Consider the following 20,821-nt stretch of genomic DNA (forward strand, 5'->3'; position numbering starts at 1 on the left):
TTGTCTGATTCTTGCTCCAGACAAAGACAAGTTACTTCAACATCTACAGTATGTAATGGCAGTTTTAAGGTGCCTAGGGTATTCTGTGAATGAAACAAAGTCCAGTCTAGTACCCTCTCAAGACATGTGCTTTCTGGGTGTGAAACTGAATACAGCCTCTCAGATGGCTTTTCTGACCCCGGACAAACAAAGACATCTTCACCTATACTTCCAGCAATTATCAGTAATGTCCAGGCTGACTGCAAGGACAGTCCTTCAAGCCTTGGGGTTCATGGCATCTTGCATTCTGGTACTTCCCAATGCCAAACTGCATATGAGGAAGCTACAATGGTATCTCAAAAGTGTATGGACTCAACACTGCCACGATTTGGACACTGTCATTCAGATAATACCTTGCATCCAGAAGGAATTCTTGTGGTGGGCTCAGGAATGTCACCTAAACAAGGGACTCTCTGTGACCCGACCAGAGGCGAGTCAGATCTTAACGACGGATGCCTCAGACCTGGCTTTGGGAGCACACTTCAATGGGAAATGGATTCAAGATACGTGGCCTCCCAGACTACAGCATTTACATATCAACATGAAGGAGTTGTTAGCAGTCCAATTTGCCCTGATGGCTTTCAAGGACCTACTTCAACCAGGACAGGTGTTGATTCAAACAGACAACACAACAGTCATGTGGTACATCAACAAGCAGGGGGGAACCCATTCTTACCCTCTTTGCAGACAAGCTATGATATTGTGGGAGACTGCTCTAAGTTTGCACATCACTCTTCAAGCACGGTTTCTACCAGGAGCACAGAACTCCTTAGCAGATGTATTGAGCAGACAAATTGTGGATCCCCACGAGTGGAAATTGGATCCTCATGTTTTCCAACAGTTGACAGTGGCTTGGGGAACGCCAGACATAGATCTGTTCGCCTCTCCACTAAATTTCCAACTTCCAAAATTTTGCACAAAGATGTTTCACCCAAAAGCTTGGAAAGTGGATGCTCTATCTTTCAGTTGGAACAACCTTCACGTCTATGCTTTCCCTCCTCTGCCTCTCATTCCCAAGGTACTCTTGAAAGTCAGGCAGGACAAGCCTTGCATGATTCTAATAGCACCAAATTGGCCACGCCAGCATTGGTATCCTCTGCTGAGGAGTTTAGTTCAGGAGCCTCCTTGGCCTTTGCCACTGATTCCTCACCTGTTGTCTCAGTCAAGCAATCATTTGCTCAATGTCAGGGTACAGTCCCTGCATCTAACAGCCTGGCATATTCTGTTTTAGACCCTGGGGGGTCTCAGCTTCCTCCACAGGTTTTGAATGTCATTTTGGAGGCCAGACTGCCTAGTACTAGAAAAGTTTATGCTGATAAGTGGAGGAGATTTTTTCTTTGGAGCACAGCAAAGAGCTTTGATGTCTCAGTGCCTAATTTGAGTTTTACACTACAGTATCTGACTGAATTGCTAGACAAGGGTTTGTCTTTTTCCTCTGTGAAAGTTCATGCTGCAGCCATTTCTGCTCACTATGATTGTGACCCTCCTTTATTTTCTCATCCTTTGTTTAAACAATTTCTTAGAGGGGCAAAGAATATAAGACCCCCACGTAGAGCTCCTACTCCTTCCTGGGATCTCAATTTTGTGTTGGAAAAGCTTACTTTACCTCCTTTTGAACCTGCAGCTACGTCTGAGTTAAAATTTTTGTCTTGGAAGACTGCTTTTTTGTTGGCCATTACGTCTGCTAGGAGGGTATCTGAATTGCAGGTTCTCATGGCAGTTGAACCCTTCCTGATATTCCATAAGGATAGGGTGTCCTTGCGTACTAACCCTACTTTTATGCCTAAAGTTATTTCTAATGTGGCCTTAAACCAGTCTATTCATTTACCTACTTTTTATGCTGATCCCCAAAATAAAGGGGAAAAAGTCTTGCATTCTTTGGATATTCACAGACAGTTACGCTATTATTTGAGCAGAACTAAAGAGTTCAGGCAGACTCCCCTAATACCCACTACCTTCGAGTCGCAGGCCTCTACCGACACCCATGTGGAGTCAAGCATGCCGCAAGATACTCAAGGTATTGGACCGATGGATGTATCTCACTCTGATGGGTCCGGAGCCTCTGAGCAGGCGCCGGCTTCTGAGGGGGTGTATTCAGACCTCAACATTTGTATATCAAATGCAATGTGGTTTTGATTCTTTAGAGGCCTCCTGCAGGGCCGCAGTTACTGGATCTGTGATTAGGAGGCATGCCTGGTTAAAGGAACAAAATTTACCTGTTCATGTTAAAGCTAAATTGCTAGATGCACCTGTACAGCATGATTCTCTGTTTGGTCTTAAGGCAGAAGAGGTTTTAAAGAAAATGGAAGACAAAACTAAGTCTATGCAAACTGTTAGACTTCTTAGAAGTGCAGCCACCAAGATTCAGTAGTCACTGGCCTACCAAAAATTGGTCCTTTCCTGTGTCAGACAGTGCTCAAAGGGGCAAATCCAGACGCCCTAAGGGTTCCAGATACCAGGTGCAAGATTCGTACAGGTCAAAGCAATGGGGCGCCTCCACCTCCAAATCTGGAGGAGATAAACCCACAGAAAGCAATCCCAATGACTTGCCTCGTCCTTCACCAAGCACTTATCTTTTGGCAGCACCCATAGGGGGAAAATTAGCACTTTTTTGCTCAAAATTGGCAGTTAATAACCCAGGACAAATGGGTACTAAACATCGTATCACAGGGATACAGATTCCATTTCTACACTCTGCCAATGGCAAATGGTTGGCCAGATCTGCCAAAAAATCAATGGGCAGAGGCACTGAAACAGGATGTCCTTCAAGGATGCAACTGCAGTCCTGACATATGGGTTGTCCTGCCTCAGGCAGCCCTTTGGTCGGCCGGATTCCAAAGTCTGGGTCCGGCGTCGTACGTTATGTCCCTCATGGATATGGGGGCCATTCAGTCAGTACCAGAACAGGAAAAAGGACAAGGTTTTTGCTCGACTGTTCTTGGTACCCAGAAAGGACAAGGCCTGGTGGCCAATTCTGGATTTATCGATTTTGAACACATACCTGTACATCCTAAAATTCAAAATGCCAACTTTGCAGCAGCTTCTGCCCATGCTAGGCAAGAATGCTTGGCTGGTGACTTTTGACCTAAAAGAGGCATACCTGCATGTCCCAATAAGACAATCGTGCAGAAGATACCTCAGATTCAAGGCTGGCTTATGCATTACCAATTCTCTGCACTGCCTTTTGGCTTATCTACTGCGCCCAGGGTCTTTACAAAGTGCCTGGCACCAGTAATTGCATTTTGCAGACAAAGTAGTATACAAATATATCCTTACTTGGACGACTGTCTCATTCAAGCAGAGAACAAGGACACACTTCTTCGACACCTGGTGTTTGTGAAAAGCCTTCTAACATGCCTAGGGTACACAATAAACGAAAAGAAATCACAACTGGTACCCTCTCAAAAGATAACATTCCTGGGTGCAAGCTTGAATACAACTGCCCAGATGGCTTACCTCACGCCAGACAAGCAAAGGCAACTGACTACTTACTTCAGACTGATGGCAACAAAAACCCAGTCTTCTACAAGACAAATTCTGCAGGCTCTGGGCTTCATGGCATCCTGCATACTACTGATTCGATATGCAAGACTGCATATGAAGAAACTTCAATGGTACCTAAAAAGTTTATGGAGTCAACATTTTCACAGTCTGGAAACAATGATTCCTCTCATTCCCTGCCTGCAACAGGAGTTTCTGTGGTGGGCAAAGGCATGTCACCAAAACATGGGACGGCCATTCACTCTACCCCCTGCCAGCCAAACCATGACAACAGACTTGTCAGATTATGCCTGGGGGGCCCACATGGCAGGAAGATGCATTCAGGGTATATGGTCACCAAAACAAATGCATCTGCATATCAACCAGAAAGAGATGCTAGCTGTTCAAAATGCCCTAACAGCCTTCAAGGACTTACTACATCCAGGACAACTACTGATAAAGATGGACAACACCACAGTCATGTGGTATATAAACAAGCAAGGAGGCACACACTCATACCCTCTCTGCATATTAGCCATGGCACTGTGGAACACAGCTTTGACCTACCAAATACATCTTCAAGCTCAATTCTTGCCAGGAAAACAAAACACTCTGGCAGACAATTTAAGCAGAAACCTTATGGACCCTCACGAGTGGAAACAGTCTTCAGCATAACAGAGCAATGGGGGGGTCCAGACATAGATCTATTTGCCTCTCCTCAAAATTATTAATTGAAAAGATTCTGCACAAGGACTTATCACAGACAAGCATGGAAAGTGGGCGCCTTATCCTTTAGTCAGAAAAACCCATCAGTTTACGCCTTTCCTCCTCTGCCTCTTCTCCCCAAGGTCCTCCTAAAAGTCAGACAAGAGAAACCAAAGATGATACTAATTGCCCCGGACTGGCCCCACCAATACTGGTACCCAATCATAAGGAAACTTGTCTCAGTACCCAGCTTGGACCTTGCCTCAAAGACAACTACTGTCCCAGCAAAACGGTCAGATCCTGCACAATCAACTACAGACTCTAGACCTGGCAGCATGGCTGATCATGTAGTTATACAAACACCACCTCTCAGTAAAGCTGTGATGGATGTCCTTTTGGAAGCCAGAAGGCCTAGTACTAGAAAATCTTATGCTGACAAATGTAAGCGATTCTGTGCTTGGAATCAAGCACAAGGAACTGATACAGCAGAGCCAAATATCCCTCCGATATTGCAGTACTTAACTGAGATGCTTGACAAATGTTTATCTTTCTCATCAATTAAAATCCATGCCTCTGCCATTTCGGCTCATTACAATACAGAGCCACAAATCTTTTCTCATCCTTTACTAAAGCAGTATCTCAGAGGAGCCAAAACTTTAAGGCCTCCTAGAAGATCACCATTGCCTGCATGGGACCTCAATTATGTGTTGGAAAAGCTCACCCTGCCTCCATTTGAACCAGCTGCTACCGCTGCTATAAAGTTCTTGTCATTGAAAAACAACTCTGCTACTAGCAATTACTTCAGCAAGAAATGTTTCAGAGCTACAGGCCCTCATGGCTATAGAGCCTTTTATCATATTTTACCCAGGCAGGGTATCTCTGAGGACAAATCCTACTTTTATGCCTAAGGTGGTTTCCAGTGTGGCTGTTAACCAACCAATACATCTGCTAACCTTTTATCCAAATCCACAGAACAAGGGGGAGAGAATTCTGCATTCCTTGGACGTACACAAACAACTAAGATTCTACTTAAGCAGGACTAAAACCTAAGAAAAACTGAGCAATTACTAGTGACATATGCTGTAGGATCAGAGGGCAAGGCTATATCAAAGCAGACAATTTCAAAGTGCATAAGCCACTGCATCCGTTTCTGCTACTTTCACCATGGGAAACCTGTGCCCAAGGGCATTTGGTCTCATTCCACCAGAGCTGCAGCTACTTCAGCAGCCTTTCTAAGGGGAGTACCAACCAAAGACATTCTAGAGGCTACTACTTGGAGTTCTGTTCACACCTTTACAAAGCATTATCATTTGCCTCTTTACTCTAAATCCAGAGCAGGCTTTGCCACTGCAGTTCTGCAGGGCCTGATAGCCGCTCCTACTGCTGTTTAGCTCCAGCCCCCATCCATAGCTTTGGGATTCTACCCAAATGTAATGACTGCAACAGTGAAACACGAAGAGGATAGTACAGTTGTGTACACTTGCCATAAATGTAGATGTTCGAGTGTATTCACTGTTGCAGTCCAGGTTACCCTCCCGCCATCCCCCTGTCATTCTGGAGTTCATCTTTCCTTCTCTATGCTCTACAACCTATGTGGTGTATTTACTTGTAGATGAAGGTAAAGTTTTTATTGATGCATGTATATCTGTGTATATGTGTGTGTGTGTGTGTGTGTGTGTATTTATATATATATATGTATGTATGTATATATATATATATATATATATCTGTGTATGTGTGTGTGTGTGTATATATATATATATATATATATATATATGTGTGTGTGTGTGTGTGTATGTATGTATATATAATATATAATATATGTATGTGTGTATGTATGTATGTATGTGTGTATATATATATATATATATATATATATATTTTTTTTTTTTTTAAATTTAATGTTGCTACCTTTTTGGGGGCACCTGACATCGGGGGTCAAGAAAAACTAAAGAAAATGGCGTCGGCTGCATGTTTTATACCCCAGACGACCTGACGTCATGGAAGAGGAGACAGCAGCAACCAACGCAGGCCCAAAACTTTGGAATTCAGGCCGACTGAGGGCAACCTGCTAGCAGATTACCCAAATGTAATGACTGCAACATTGAATACACTCGAACATCTGCATTTATGGTAAGTGTACACAACTGTACTTTGCTTCATGTTTGGATTACTTAAGTGCCGTTCACGTTTGATTCAAGAATTTTGATCAGATCCAATTAAGGTGACAGCAGAATTCCATAGCTTAGACATCTGACTGGTAATTGTCATACTAGTCGTAGTTTTCTGGTCCTGCGAAGACCTACATTAGCTTCATGTCATGGGTAAATGCATCTTTAAAAATTTGACCCTTGTTTACCTTGCCCATATAGCCTATGCCCTGCTTTTAGGAGTTGGTAGGTCCTTAAGTTTTGGCTATATGAGGAGCTGGTGGTTATTCTATGGGCCAGACTAGAAACATCAGTCAATATATCTCTTGCATATTATTGCCCCAGTCCTGCAGAGTCTGCTACCATCCCTGATTTGGGTGAGTGCCTCAGTACACCTTTTGGAGGCCCCTGAAATTTTATTTTAATGGAGCACTTTTAACTTTTATCTTTTTGAATGTTTTTAATTTAAAATTTTGAATATTTATGTTGTACCTCTTGCTGTTTTATCCTGAATTTGCCCTTTCATGTGTTGATTTGATTTATGTAAGACTACTAGGAATCCAGTGTCAGTGGATTTATCTTTGTGGAAATAGATTCACTGGAATGCATCTTTCAGGAATTGAGTCCAGAAACAGGGGACTTTTTTTCCTCTTTTGGGTCCTGGTCATGTCACACCTTGTGTACTGGATGCAGTTCAGGAGATCATACAGGGAACTGGAAGTCAAGCTGTTGGGAGGAGTCCAGAGAAAAGCTGCCATAAATAAGAGGACGGGGAGGAAGGGAATAGATGTGAACAGAAATGCTTTAAAATGCATGGGAAATATGATGCAGTGCTAGTTTTTTTTTTTCAGACTCTGAATAGTCCAGAGCTAAAGACTGTTGTCCATGAATTGCTGTCTACTGTGGAAGAGTTATATGAACAGAAAGGTTACCATGGCTCAGAAGAGAAGTTTTTTGGGATAATCGAGGGCTGTGCTGATCAAAGAATGGTGAGTTTTCTCTTTTGTATTGTCATACTATAAATGTGCTTGCTTGGGAAGAAAGTATATGTATTTGCACATGCCGTTAGGTTATGCTGAATGCATGGTACTGTGCATGTTCTAATTTCAGTGTATATGCTTGCACTCGAGTGTTAAATTTGCATAGGTGATTGATGCAGTATTTTAGTTTGCAGTACATGTGCACCTTGGTAATATATGTTATGTGACTATTAAAGATTTTGTGCATCCACTACTGAGTGATCGGTACTTTGAATTGCAAAAAAATTTTGTTGGCAACCTTTTTTTAAGTTAGAAATGTCATCTAGAAGACATCTGGTAACCTTTTGCTACAAGATAAAATAAACTATAAAAATATGTCCATGGCATACAGTCTGCATTACTCAGATGCCTTATCTGTTACATATTGTTGAAACATTTTAATAAAAAGAACATAAGCCGCAGCAGAAGACTACTGTCCCAGATATTCCATATTCATTGTTGTATCCAGCAGGATTTGTAGTATATACATTTTAACTAGTTGGAGTTTCATCCCAAAGAGCAGGCAAGACAAGATGGATTTTCTTTATCCACTCAAAATGTAGTGTTCCTTCATGTCAGTATTGACACATTTTAGTTAGTATCTTAACTGCAGTTATTCTCCTGAATCCATAAGTTGAACATTTTAATTCTAAAAGTTAAAGCAAAAATACAATGTTTGAACAAGTTCCATAGTGACCTTTTCATTATAAAAACAAGCCAGTTATATGCAGTCTTTGTACCTGTAAACGTAATCTATATCTGTCATTTACTTCACCAAATTCTTAGGCTTTTGATATTTACAGAACAATGTGCTTGCAGCTTGCCCCACTCTGTATTTGGTGAGTATGAAACTGGCTGGCACGACATGAATTAAATTATTCAAAGAAACTGGGGAAGAAGATAAGAGTATCTTGTTCTTGATACTGAACACAGCTATACTATTAAAATCCAACTCACTAAAGAAGTAAAATAAAAAATCTTTAGACTGATAAAACTTCAGTTTTTTGAAGTTTTATCAGTCTACTGAACACACCTAGTTTGTGTTATTTTGATAATTTGCATGCAAATTCAATAGGGTATTTTTTGTTGTCCTGATTTCAACTAATATTTTAAATGTTGAGTGTAAAACAAAAATGTAAAGTCTAGTTTTGCTTTAATAAAATGATATAGACACTGTACTGCACCATTACTTAATACAAGGCAATAACTTGCCTTAACTGCATTCAGAAAGCTTGGTGGTTTGCTTGTTGCATGTATACTGCAAGTGCACAATTAGTTTGGGTTACATCCTTCAATGAGACTTCCGTAGGAATGTTTTCCATTAACTGGATTTAAATCTACCAGTTAAAACTTATTTTACTTGTAAAGTCTACTGCAGCAGCAGTAGTGAATTTTGTGTTGTAAACTACGCTTTATGTTAAGTTGTCAATCTCGCCTTCATTCTTGCTTGATGGGTTCGGAGCCGATCCTCGGCTCCGACTCGGCACTTGCTAAGCTCGAGAGTCACTTTTACCAGCTCGAGGCAGCCCCATATCCCATGATGCAAGGCGGTAAGTACCCAGATCTCGTTTGCCGCTTCGCTGATGAGGTCCTCCTTTTACCAGCTCCTGGTAAGTGATTGATATACTACTGCTTTTGCCCCTTTTTCAGTTTAAAGTTAATTTTAAACTTAAATTTAATAGTTTTAGACTAGTTTTAGTCCTTTTCTGACTAAAATTCCCTCTCTCCTTAAAGTTTTAGTCAGGCCTTTTCCCATCCCCCCCCCCCTTGTTAGGGTGTTTGTGTGTTTGTGAGAGAATAGTTTTTTCTCTTTTTTGGGATTGTAATATTTCTTGGACAGGTGTTGCGTGCGTGTGTGTGTGTGTGTGTGTGTGTGTGTGTGTGTGTGTGTGTGTGTGTGTGTGTGTTTTACACCATGTCTAAGGAAAGGGTCTCAGGCTTTAAGAAGTGTGACTCGTGCTGTCAGAAGATGTCTCTGACAGACGGTCACACTTCTTGCTTATACTGCCTGGGACCTCTCCACCTGCAGGACTCCTGTGCGATTTGTCTTTCTTTTAGCCAGAGAGTCCTGCAGGAAAGGAGAAATAAGCTTATTTTGAGGGGCCTACTTAAGCCGGAGGGCTCTCCGGCTAAGTCGACTCCATCTAAGACTTCTAAGTCTTCCAAGGCCCAGGCTTCTGTGTCCAAGCCTGCGGCCTCGGCTCCGACTCTTTCAGAGTCGAGATCGGCTCCGGCTGGAGCCGACTCTGGTTTGCACAAACCTTCGGCACCGATGGCTATCGGTGCCGATTCTGGTTCGGCCACTTGGGTGTCGGCTCCTATCGGTTCCGATCACCATGTGGCTCAGGCTTCGGTGTCGGCGCCGATCGGCTCCGACACCCTTACTTTTATGTCCGTATCGGCTCCGGCCGGAGCCGATGCATAGAAACTTTCTGTCGGTTCCGAAAAGTTATCGTCTCCGACAGCTTCTATGGTTTCGTCGGCTCCGATGGTTCCTTCGAGGAAGAGGTCTAGGTCCCCTTCCTTGGAACCGATACTCTCGGCTCCGGCATCTCATCTCCTCTCCTCTCGGAACGGAGCCATCGGAGCCGATCATCCAGGTCATCCAGGCTTTCTGACCATGATTTAGAGAGAGTGGTCAGTAGATTATTAAAATCACAGGCACTGGCCCAGATGCTACATAGTCCGTCTCAACAGACGACTATTAGTCCACACCCCATTGCAGTTCCTCCTTCGACTCTACCCCAGAGTTTGGAGTTGGAGTCTTCGGGAATGGTTTCTGCTACGGCTGAGGGACAGATACCCCCTTCTGCTCCTTCAGCCTCTATTCTTATCTCCTCTTCGACAGATGGGTACAGTCGATCATATCCGAGGGTTACAAAATTCCTTTCGAGGAAAGTCCTTTCTATCACTCAAATTCCCTTCCAGATGTACCACCCGGTCTAAGGGAAATTGCAGAGTTAGAAGTCTTAAAACTTCTGCAAAAAAGAGCCATTCAGCCAGTTACAACAGATCACTCAGAGCCCGGAATCTACTCAAGGTTCTTTTTGGTCCCCAAAAAGACGGGAGACTGGAGACCAGTATTGGATCTCAGCAGACTCAACAAGTCTGTGAGGAAGACAAGATTCCGAATGGTCACTCTTCAGTCAATTCTGCCCTTCTTACAGAAGGACAACTGGATGTGCTCAATAGATCTTCAGGATGCGTACTATCACATAAATTTCACAGACGCTCCAGGAGATTTCTCCGCTTTCGGCTGGGGTCCAGTCATTTCCAGTTCAGAGCCCTGCCCTTTGGTCTCACTACAGCCCCAGAGTGTTCACCAAATGTATGGCAGTGGTAACGGCTCACCTGAGACGTCAAGGATTCCAGGTGTTTCCGTATCTCGACGACTGGCTCCTTTCAGCCACCACCAGGCATCAGCTTCTTCAAGCCAGGGATTATACAATAAATCTTTGCTCTCAATTGGGCATCTCGATCAACTCAGGAAAATCCTCCTTATTGCCCTGCCAGTCTATTACTTTCATAGGCGCAAACTTAGACACTGTTCGGATGTCAGCTACCCTTACAGATCAAAGAATCTCAGACATTCAAAGTCACGTCAGGATCATTCTAGCCAGCAAGAAGGTACAGGCCAGAATGGTTCTAAAGGTGTTGGGCCTCATGGCTGCGGCCATTACCCTTCTTCCCCTGGCTTGCTTCCATATGCGCCTTCTTCAGTGGATGTTGTTCACTCAGTGGTCTTACCAACAAATTCCGATGCATCACCAGATACTGGTGACACCGATATGCAAGAATCATCTTGCTTGGTGGATTACTTCTCCCCAGATTCACCAAGGCAGACCCTTTGTACCCCCATCCCCGGTAGCCACTGTCACTACGGATGCCTCCCTGATCGGGTGGGGGGGGGCATTATCAGGGCAGGATGGTTCATGGGACGTGGCAACCTTTCGAATACCACCTGCACATAAATGTCCTAGAGATGAGAGCAGTGCTTTTAACATTGCAAGCCCTCAACGACTTTCTTCCCTTGGGGACAATTGCAGTCCACACAGACAACATGTCTGTAGTGTGGTATATCAACAAACAGGGCGGAACCAAGTCCTACCCCTTGTGTCGAGAAGCGCTCAGACTTTGGCAATGGGCGATCTCCTCTCATCGGTTTCTGGTAGCAACGCATATCCCTGGGAAAACCAACATTTTAGCGGACAGATTGAGCAGAGCTATTCTCATGCCTCACGAGTGGTCTCTCAAACAATCTATAGTGGAAGAGATTTTTCTGGAATGGGGTCGCCCATGTTGCGATCTTTTTGCTACTCCCCAAAACAGCAAATGCCCAGATTTCTTCTCTCTCTTCCCACTGCCAGGCCATCCCCCCAGAGACGCTCTGACCCAGGATTGGCCCCAGGGACTTCTTTATGCCTTTCCTCCTTTTCCTCTGATCCCTCAAGTTATCCAGAAAGCAACCGTTTTGAGAGCCAAAATGATTCTCATTGCTCCTTATTGGCCTCGACAAATTTGGTTTCCGTTCCTCCATTGTCACCTTTTGGTGCAGCCATGACATCTGGACCCAGTGCCAGATCTTCTGATTCACCAATCCAGTCAGCTGCACAGGTCTATCCCTTCTCTCAACCTCACAGCATGGTTGCTCCACTTCCTTCCTTAGCCAGGCTTCCTATGATCTCTAACCCTGTTAGCTTCCTTAAAATCCTCCACTAGGAGGATTTATACTAGCAAATGGAAACGTTTTTCTTATTGGGCTAAAGCCAAAAATATTGATCCCTTCACTGCTCCAGTACAAGCAGTTTTGGATTTCTTAGCGGAGATTTTTCACGCGGGCTCCTCTTCCTCCACAGTCAAAGTTCAATTGGCCGCTATCTCGAACTTTCATGTTGGGTTCGCAGATCACAACATTATGTCCCACAGGCTTTGTAGAGCCTTCTTGAAAGGAATCTTCCTCCTGAAACCTCCAGTTAGGAGTCCTCCTCCTCAATGGGACCTAAATTTAGTGCTGACATCCTTGATTCTTCCTCCCTTCAAGCCAGCTGTTTCTTGTTCCCTGAAATTTCTTTCATGGAAAACTTTATTCCTGGTTGCTATTACTTCTGCTAGGAGGGTGTCTGAACTTCATGCTCTATCTGTTCGCCCCCCCTATTTGGTCTTCCACAAAGACAGGGTTTCATTGAGAACTAATCCGACCTTTTTGCCTAAGGTCGCCTCAAAGACTAATTTGAATCAGGCTATTGATCTCCCTGTATTTTTTCCAAACTATGCAAACAGATTGGAACAAAAATTGCATTATCTTGATGTCCACCGCCAACTCAGATATTATTTGGACAGAACAAAACAATTCAGGAAATCCGATTAACTCTTTGTTTCCTATGCTGATAACAAGAAAGGCCTTCCTGTCTCAAAAGTGACCTTGTCTAGATGGCTTTCTTCTGTCATCTCTGAAATTTATCGGCTCAGGGGAAAACAGCTGTGCTCGAAACCTAAAGCACATTCAACCAGAAGCTTAGCTACTTCTACAGCCTTTCAAGCTAGACTTCCTTTAGACACTATTTGTGCAGCAGCCACTTGGGCCACTCCTCATACTTTTGTTTCCCATTACAAATTGGATTTGGCCTCCAGGGACAGAGCCAGTTTTGGCTCTACTGTTCTCAAGAGTCTGTTCCATTGAGCCACCCAGGATAGAGGTGCTAGGGACGCGGTCCCATCAAGCAAGAATGAAGGCGAGATTGACAACTTAACATTGAGAAGTTATGTACCTACCATAACGTTCCATGTTAGATGTCCTTCAAGGATGCATCTGCAGTCCTTACAAATGGGTTGTCCTGTCGTCAGGCAGCCCTTCGGTCGGCCGGATTCCAAAGTCTGGGTCTGGCCTCGGCTGGTGTCGCACTTCACCCGACGTCATAGCTGCAGTTATTTGGGTATAAAGGCATCAGCCGACGCCATTTTCTCGCCTTCTTTCTTGCGACCCTCCCTCCTTCCCCCAGGCCTGGACAGACCTTTCTCTACAAGGAATTATACTTTTGAAGACCATACAGAGCTGGTCCTTCTACCATCCTGCAGGTTTTTTTTTTTTCTCTCCTTATTTCTTCCTTGGGAAGTTTTTATGCTAGGTGCTATTGCCCTTTTGTCATCAAACGAGATCTGGGTACTTACCGCCTTGCATCATGGGATATGGGGCTGCCTCGAGCTGGTAAAAGTGACTCTCGAGCTTAGCAAGTGCCGAGTCGGAGCCGAGGATCGGCTCCGAACCCATCAAGCAAGAAAGAAGGCGAGAGAAGACAACTAACATGGAACGTTATGGTAGGTACATAACTTCTCATTATCATTAGTTGTGACACTGTTTAGTAATTGTGCTGCATAGCAGGGAAGTCTCTGCAGCATTTGTCAACTCAAAACACATCACCTTCCATTCCTGTTTAGGTGATTTTACTAGCAAACCAGACTGAAACATTGCATGCCTCACTATTTTTTCTAACTGCTTTTCAAAAAGTGTATTTAATGTATTTGTGATGGGTCTAAATTTGAATTGCATCTATATGGAATAATAATATAATGCATTTTGCAATGCATAACCAAAGTCCTAAGCAGTAGCCCTTTGTTAAACAGTGGCAGTGATTTCTGCTTTGTGCATAGCAATACTCAGTCCTCCCTAATGCTATGATTTAAGCGCAGTCCCATAATTTCCAGTCTCAACTATAGAGTTGCTTCTTCTAGAATCTAATGCTTTTCTTTGTAAAGCTGAATTTGTTTGAGTTGAATAAATATCTAAAAATGGAATTTAGCCTTTATAAATATTCTTCATTGGTTACTGTATGGGGTCTGTTATCTGAAGAAGTTCTTTTCTGAAAAATAAGAAAATGCTTATCCATCGTGAGCATTTGCTACAATTTTCTTAAAGATCAGAGGTTGAGAGATAGGGCAGTACATAGCAGTGGGGTCATAAATCTTCGAATTAGCTTTTTTTAACACCTTAATTAAATTATCACTTAAGGCATAAGGAACCATATGGTTAATATAAAAGAAAACCAGCCATATTAACATGTCTTCCATTACATACATTATACATATAACTATCATCAGTCCAATATTAAATAAAATGCTCAATTCCTGCCTTTCCTTGGACATCACTCCTTCTGCGCTTATTGTTCCTAAAATTACTTTTTAGGCAACAACCAGAATTAAACTTAAGAAGGCCTTGCTATGTCTGGCCAATTCAGTTCCTGTGTCCCAGCCCAAAAGAATCCTTTCCTTAGTTGCACCCATTTGTGCTCAATGTTTCTGGCAAACTACTGTGTAGGCAGTTTTTAAAAACTGCCAACTCATTGCACTCACAAAACTTGTTCTCAGTTGCCTCTTTCTTTCCATCACACCTCCAACATTTGCAATCTACCTCAGGAAAAATTCTTAAAAGTCTGCTTATGGGTATAAAAACACCCATGCAAAAATCGTACACCTTCTGGAGTTAGCCATACACATGTCTTCCATTGTAAACTACCTATTCAGTCTCTCTTCCCAATCTTTTCTAACCTCCTGTGGTTGATTCTTAGAGTTACCATGGAATATTTTATGTGGCCTACTAATTGTCCCTTTTTTAACAGCAGCTTATTTTCTAGATTCAAGTAAAACTCTACCAGAGCAGTTCTTTCACTTGGAGATATACTCCATCCCTTTCTCTGTCTACACTCTGTCAGTCCTGGTTAGTGAAGGCATTTTCTAGCCTGCAGTCCAAATGTCTTCTTGACCTCATCCCCTTCTTTTACATTTCCTTGTATATTTATTTGTTCCCAATACATTGGTTCCTTTGCTAGTTTTTTGGAGTAAATTCCAGCCCCCTCTTGCTATTCCATGTAATCCTACTTCCCAGCATCCCTATCATTAAAATGTCATATCTCCATTCCCATGTTGGCTTAGTTCTTAGAATACTTTCTGATACTTTTATGAATATATATTGTTTTGTAGGGCTGTTATTCTCCTAAAGATCTGCACCCAAAAAATCCCACTCTCTCCTTACTTCTTGAATTTCTCCCTTCATCTTTGTCGCTTTCCAGTTTTAATTATAGCTTTCTGCTTGTGTTGTATATGAACTTTAATTGTGTAGCTCTGAAATATCCTTTCGAATTAGGCAGTCCTAAACCACCTCCTCCTATTGGAAAGATCAAGTTATCCCACTTAACCCTTGCCCTCTTCCCAAGTTCCTTCAACTCCTAATTATTGTTAACTTATTCTCTGGCTGATAAAAATATACCAGTATACTGGCCGACAGATTCAGTGCCAGCTTTACCCCTCCCCCCCAGGGACCAGTCACAATACCAGTAGATTGGCAGGCACCCAGTATTACTGCTGCATAGGTTAAAACAGCACTGTCCAAGGCCAAGAATACAGTTTCTATGGGACCTGGCAATATCCCTGGCTGTGAACTGGCACCTCACCTGTGTGCCCTGTTCAATCACAGCCTCACCTCAGGCTTTGCCGTACCAAATGGCGCACTGCTACAGTCATCCCTCTCCACAAAGGAGGAACGACTACAGACCTTGGGAACTATCGCCCCATTAGCCTGATGAGTCTGATATGCAAAGCTATGGAACACATCATCATGGACCTAATAAATAAGGATATAGGGAATCTCCAAACTCTGGATGCCACACAATTTGGTTTTGTGAAGGGTAGATCATGCCTGCTCAACTTGGTCAACTTCTTTGAATCAGTCACCAGAGCTGTGGATGAAGGCAAGGTGGTTCATACAGCCTACCTTGATCTGGCCAAGGCTTTTGATATCATTCCCCACTCAGGAATACTTGAAACACTCACTAAGCTAGGCATCAACCCCTAAGCTAGGCATCAACCCCTATGTCACTAGGTGGGTTGCAAACTGGCTCACAGATCGAACCCACAATGTCAAAGTAGCTGACTCCAAATCAGACTGCCGACTAGTTACTAGTGAAGTCCCACAGGTTTCGGTTCTGGGTCCTTTCCTGTTTGATATCTACTTCTCTGAAGTCTAGGCCAACACAGAGGCTCTGGCTGACAAAGTTTGCAAGTTGGGAGCTATTATTAACTCCCCAAGTGATGTTGACATCCTACAGAATGGCCTCACTGCGACCAACGAATGGTGTCAGAACCATGGCCTTCAGCTCAATGCCAAAAAATGTGTAGTCATCCCCTTTGGGAAAAACCCGGTTCCCATGAATTACCACAGTGATGGTAGTCCACTGACGACAGAAGGCGTTATAAGAAATCTGGGAATACAGGTTGACAGCATCCTTTCTTTTGATCACCACATTGCCATTGTGGTCAGAAAGTAGTTCTATGTGGCACATCTTATTACTAAGGGTTGTGCATCCAGAAAGAAAGAGGTCACTGTCTTCCTTTACTCTTCCCTCATTAGGCCAATCATAGAGTACGATGCCCCATTTGGCATGTACCTCACTAGACACCTGCAACAACTGGAAACTGGAGAGGCCGCAAAAGAACCTCACAAAGAGGATCCTAGGCCTTAAACACTTGGCCTATATGGGCAAACTCAAAAAACTCCAACTGTTCTTTGTCTCATATTGCTTACTTAGAGAAAGCCATGTTTGACCCAGCTCTGTTAGAAATGCTACATCTAAAGAAATCCCAATCCCTCCGCACCACACGCTTTATTGATGTCAACCTCATTACCACAATTATCAGAACATGCTGGAGGGACAGGGTCATAACCCATGGACTGCCCATGCTTTGAAATAGACTTCCAATACATGTCAAGCAGAGCACCCCTCTGACCATCTTCAAGAGAAATCTTGATTTGTGGATGGGAAACAGAAAATTCACCCCTGGATAACTCCAGTGGCTGTACTCAACAGAGGCACTGGGAACTAAGGTCAGGTGGCACTATGCCAGGGTAATCCTATGGCTAGGCTTGTAAAGGCCCCAGGGCCATTAGCCTAGTACACACCTATGAACCTGTGCCTAACCTGTGTATAAAACTAAAGGTACTAAAAACATTTTCACTGCTTGCATCTTATCTATATCTATAAAGAAATGCTTCCACTTCTCAATTTTTGTATCCTCTTTTGTTTAGTCATTTCCCACATATCCTTAGCTTCCATAACAGAAGCATTTTTAATCCATACTCCTGGATAATTCATCTTACGACCCCATAAATATGTGGATTGCTGAAACAATTCATGTGTGGGTACATAATTTACGGCTGTAGCCATTGTTTTATCTTCATTAATTTTATATCTTGAAAAGACTGTCTCAAAATGTTCCACAAAACTGATGTCCTTTTTCTGAATTTATCGGTTACAAAATAATATCAACAAGTAAAGCCAACTTTGATTACCATACCAATTATATCCTTGCATTTCTGAGTCCCTTATTTTCTTTGCCAGTGTATTTAAATGTAAAGCAAAATAATAAAGAGGACATCTGTGAGTGGTTCCTCTGTGTAGATACAACTTAACATAGAGGAACCCTTCTGCTGTAATTCTTGCCTCTAATCCCTTCATATAGCCTCCAGACTAACCTTATTGTATCAGGGAATGCAAATGCTTCCATTCCCCTACTTGTAAAAATGGCATCTGATGTCAGTTTTCATTCATTCATCAAGTGGGATTGGATCTGACTCTGCCACTTTTTGTAGCTCGTGGTAATGGAAACTCTCAAGCTCTTCCCTTACCCGTAATGCTCTAGTCCCCTACCCTACCTCCAGTCTCATTTGCTGCCTTCTCATACGGACATGGTCGCTGTTAGCTCTCGAGCGTTAGTGTGGTGTTTGAGTGAAATAAGATTTATATTTTTTCTTATTTTATCTAGATCTTTTATATAGTTCTCTCTTATCCTTTTACACTTAGTGCATTCTTAGTCTACCATTTTTGGTAAATTCTCTGTGATTATACCCTTGTGGTAATCTCATTAATTCAAAGAAACAAGAACAGGACATGGGTAAACCAGGCAGGATACAAAGTGCAGAACGGTAGTGATGCACTGATGAAGGGTTGATCCTGAAAGCGGTGTGATTTTTTTTCCAGTTTGGAATAAACGCTGCATTTTGCCTTAACGTTTCCAGGTTTTAGATTTTTTTTTTTTACTACTGTAATTTCATTAATTACCATTGCTGGTAACCCTCTTTTCACTTAATTTGTTTCTTTTCTTTCTTTAAAAAAATAGAAGATTTTTTTTACTGTATTTAAGTTTTCTGCTTCAAGGCTGGAAAACCTTCAGGCTTTAAGAAAAGTAAAGATTGCGGGCATAAAATATCTCTATCTGACACACATGATTCATATGCGTATTGCTTAGGCCCAGCTTATTTAAAAGAATCGTGCAACATTTGTAAGGCTTTTAATCCTACAGGTCTTAGTGGATTGCAAAAATAAACCGATTCTAAAAGGTTTATTGCCAACTTTTTTTGAGACTTTTTATCTGGAGCTCAGACCACCAAAAAGTTAGACAAGGAGTCCAGAAAGCGTATATCAGACCTTTCTGGATCTTCCACTCATAGCTGTCCCTCGCAAGATTTCTAAGAGGTCCGATCTAAGTTAAATCCTCTGATCTGACAGCATCTGATAACAGATCCTCATCAGAGCCAAAGTAGTGCCCTAGGACCCATTATGCTTCTGCTCTAGACCATATTTCCCATCTACCATCACCCTTCTTAGAGAGACTCCATCATTCTAGGGCCCCTTCAGTGGCCTCCTGTTGGTCTTCTAGGAGTCTAACAGAGGCAGATGTGGATAGAATGATACGCAAATTTCATTCAGCACAAATTCATATGGGAGTTCTCCCGGCTCCTACCCCTACAGGTACAGAGACCTGCAGTAGTACTGTTCCACCTATTTTGGCTGCTTCTCCAATCTGACCTTTGGCTTCTGAGCTCTTGGATCAGAGACTTGGAGAACCAACCATGTCTAATCTGAAGATTGTTGTATATTTGGCTCCAGTACCATCTCTGAGTAGACCAGCTCTGAGTGCATCGAAGCCAGATGACTCTGAGCTGTAGCTCCTTTGCCAGGTCTGAGATGTTGGAGTCGACTCCGAAGTTGTTGGACCCATCTCTGCCCTTCATAGCCTTGGCTTTGGACAGGTCAGCTTTGGCCTGTGCCTTTGGGTCAGAGGTAGCCGACTGTCCAGAAGCCTGTCTTCTTAGCACAGTCAACCTCCTTCTCCTCAGGGCATTCTGCCTTTGAGGTAGTGAAGGCAGTTTTCTCTACCTCTAGAGGAGGAAGCACAATTACCCTTACACCTCAGATCAGTCTTCCTAATCTCGTATGTCTTTCTCCTTTGAGCCTCACCACTGTACTACACAGGGACAGTCAGCCCAAAGTCTCCAGACTACCCAGCGGGGTGTACTTCTATCGTCTGATACTTTGCAGGAGCATCCCATCAAAATCCGTAGGAAGAGAAAGTGGAAGAGGAGGCAGTTAGACTCTCTCCAATAGTTGGTTACAGAAGATACTGATTTTATTGAGGTGGAAGGGTCCCCCAAGATCGCCACCTGATGATATCTCCTTTGGAGACATCCTGGAGATCCTAAAGCAAAGAGGTGATTGTTCTACTGATAACCCTTCCCAGAGGAATCAGTATTCCTGGAAGCCTTTGGGTCTGGCCCATCTACCTCCTGGGTGACTCTGCCCACTCACGAGTTTATTCATTTCATCTCTAGGCAGGTGTGGAAGGAATCCGATGCTGTTGAGCTGATCCCCAAGAGACCAGATAGGATCTTGGCACCACTGAAAGGAAGCGAATTCTGGAGCAAAGCAGTACTAATAGATGTCATGGTTGTAGCGGTGGCTATGAAGAAGGAATTCATGAAAAACAGTTCATCTGTCCATCCACCTAACAGGGAGTCCAGGGCTTTGGACAGATTTGGAAAGCATGTGTCTGCTTCAGTGACCTTTGCACTCGGGTCTCTGAATCATATCTCTCAACTTCTTAGAGCAAAAAATCTTGGACCAAGACATAAGGGGGGGGGGGGCAAAGGCCTAAAAATAAGGACACATTTTAAATATTGCTCTTACAAACTTAAAAAAATAGAATAATAAATTTTGCATTGGCTTGAATTTTCAGCAGTGGCAGCTCATGCCATCAGATTGCAGGACTGCAGCCCCCAGCTGTGAAGAAAGAAAAAAAAATGTTAAAAATAAAATATTTATAAATTATTTCATTTTTTAAAATTATTTGTATACTATAGGCTGGCTGCTTTGCTTATCTGCGAGTCCGACTGATTCGCTAATAAGTCCCAGAACTCAAACTGCGTATGCTCGAGTTCTGGGTTTAAAAGAAAAAAAAAATTTCTGTAAATCTGGACTGCTGTAAAAGCAGTCCAGATTAAGGAGAAGGCATCAGTGTGATGCCTAGAGGTCTATGCGGTTTAACTGCACATTAAATTGGAAGGGGATTGAACTGCCACTTCCGCAGTCATGTACGTGACTT

The 20,821-nt window shown here is 42.9% G+C and overlaps 1 protein-coding gene across 5 annotated transcripts in view; it reads left to right on the forward strand.

Annotated features, from left to right (window-relative positions):
* The window catches only part of TSC2 (TSC complex subunit 2), a 3,048,576-nt gene that overhangs the window by 594,099 nt on the left and 2,433,656 nt on the right, over positions 1–20,821 (forward strand). For all 5 annotated transcript variants that reach the window (XM_044089186.1, XM_044089187.1, XM_044089190.1 and 2 more), the window contains exon 12: positions 7,226–7,363. In XM_044089186.1, the coding sequence (XP_043945121.1) occupies positions 7,226–7,363 (138 nt within the window). The remainder of the gene's footprint in view (positions 1–7,225; positions 7,364–20,821) is intronic.

Source organism: Protopterus annectens, chromosome 12.part0, assembly GCF_019279795.1.
Source record: "Protopterus annectens isolate FY-2018-M chromosome 12.part0, PAN1.0, whole genome shotgun sequence".
Taxonomy (NCBI): domain Eukaryota; kingdom Metazoa; phylum Chordata; order Ceratodontiformes; family Protopteridae; genus Protopterus; species Protopterus annectens.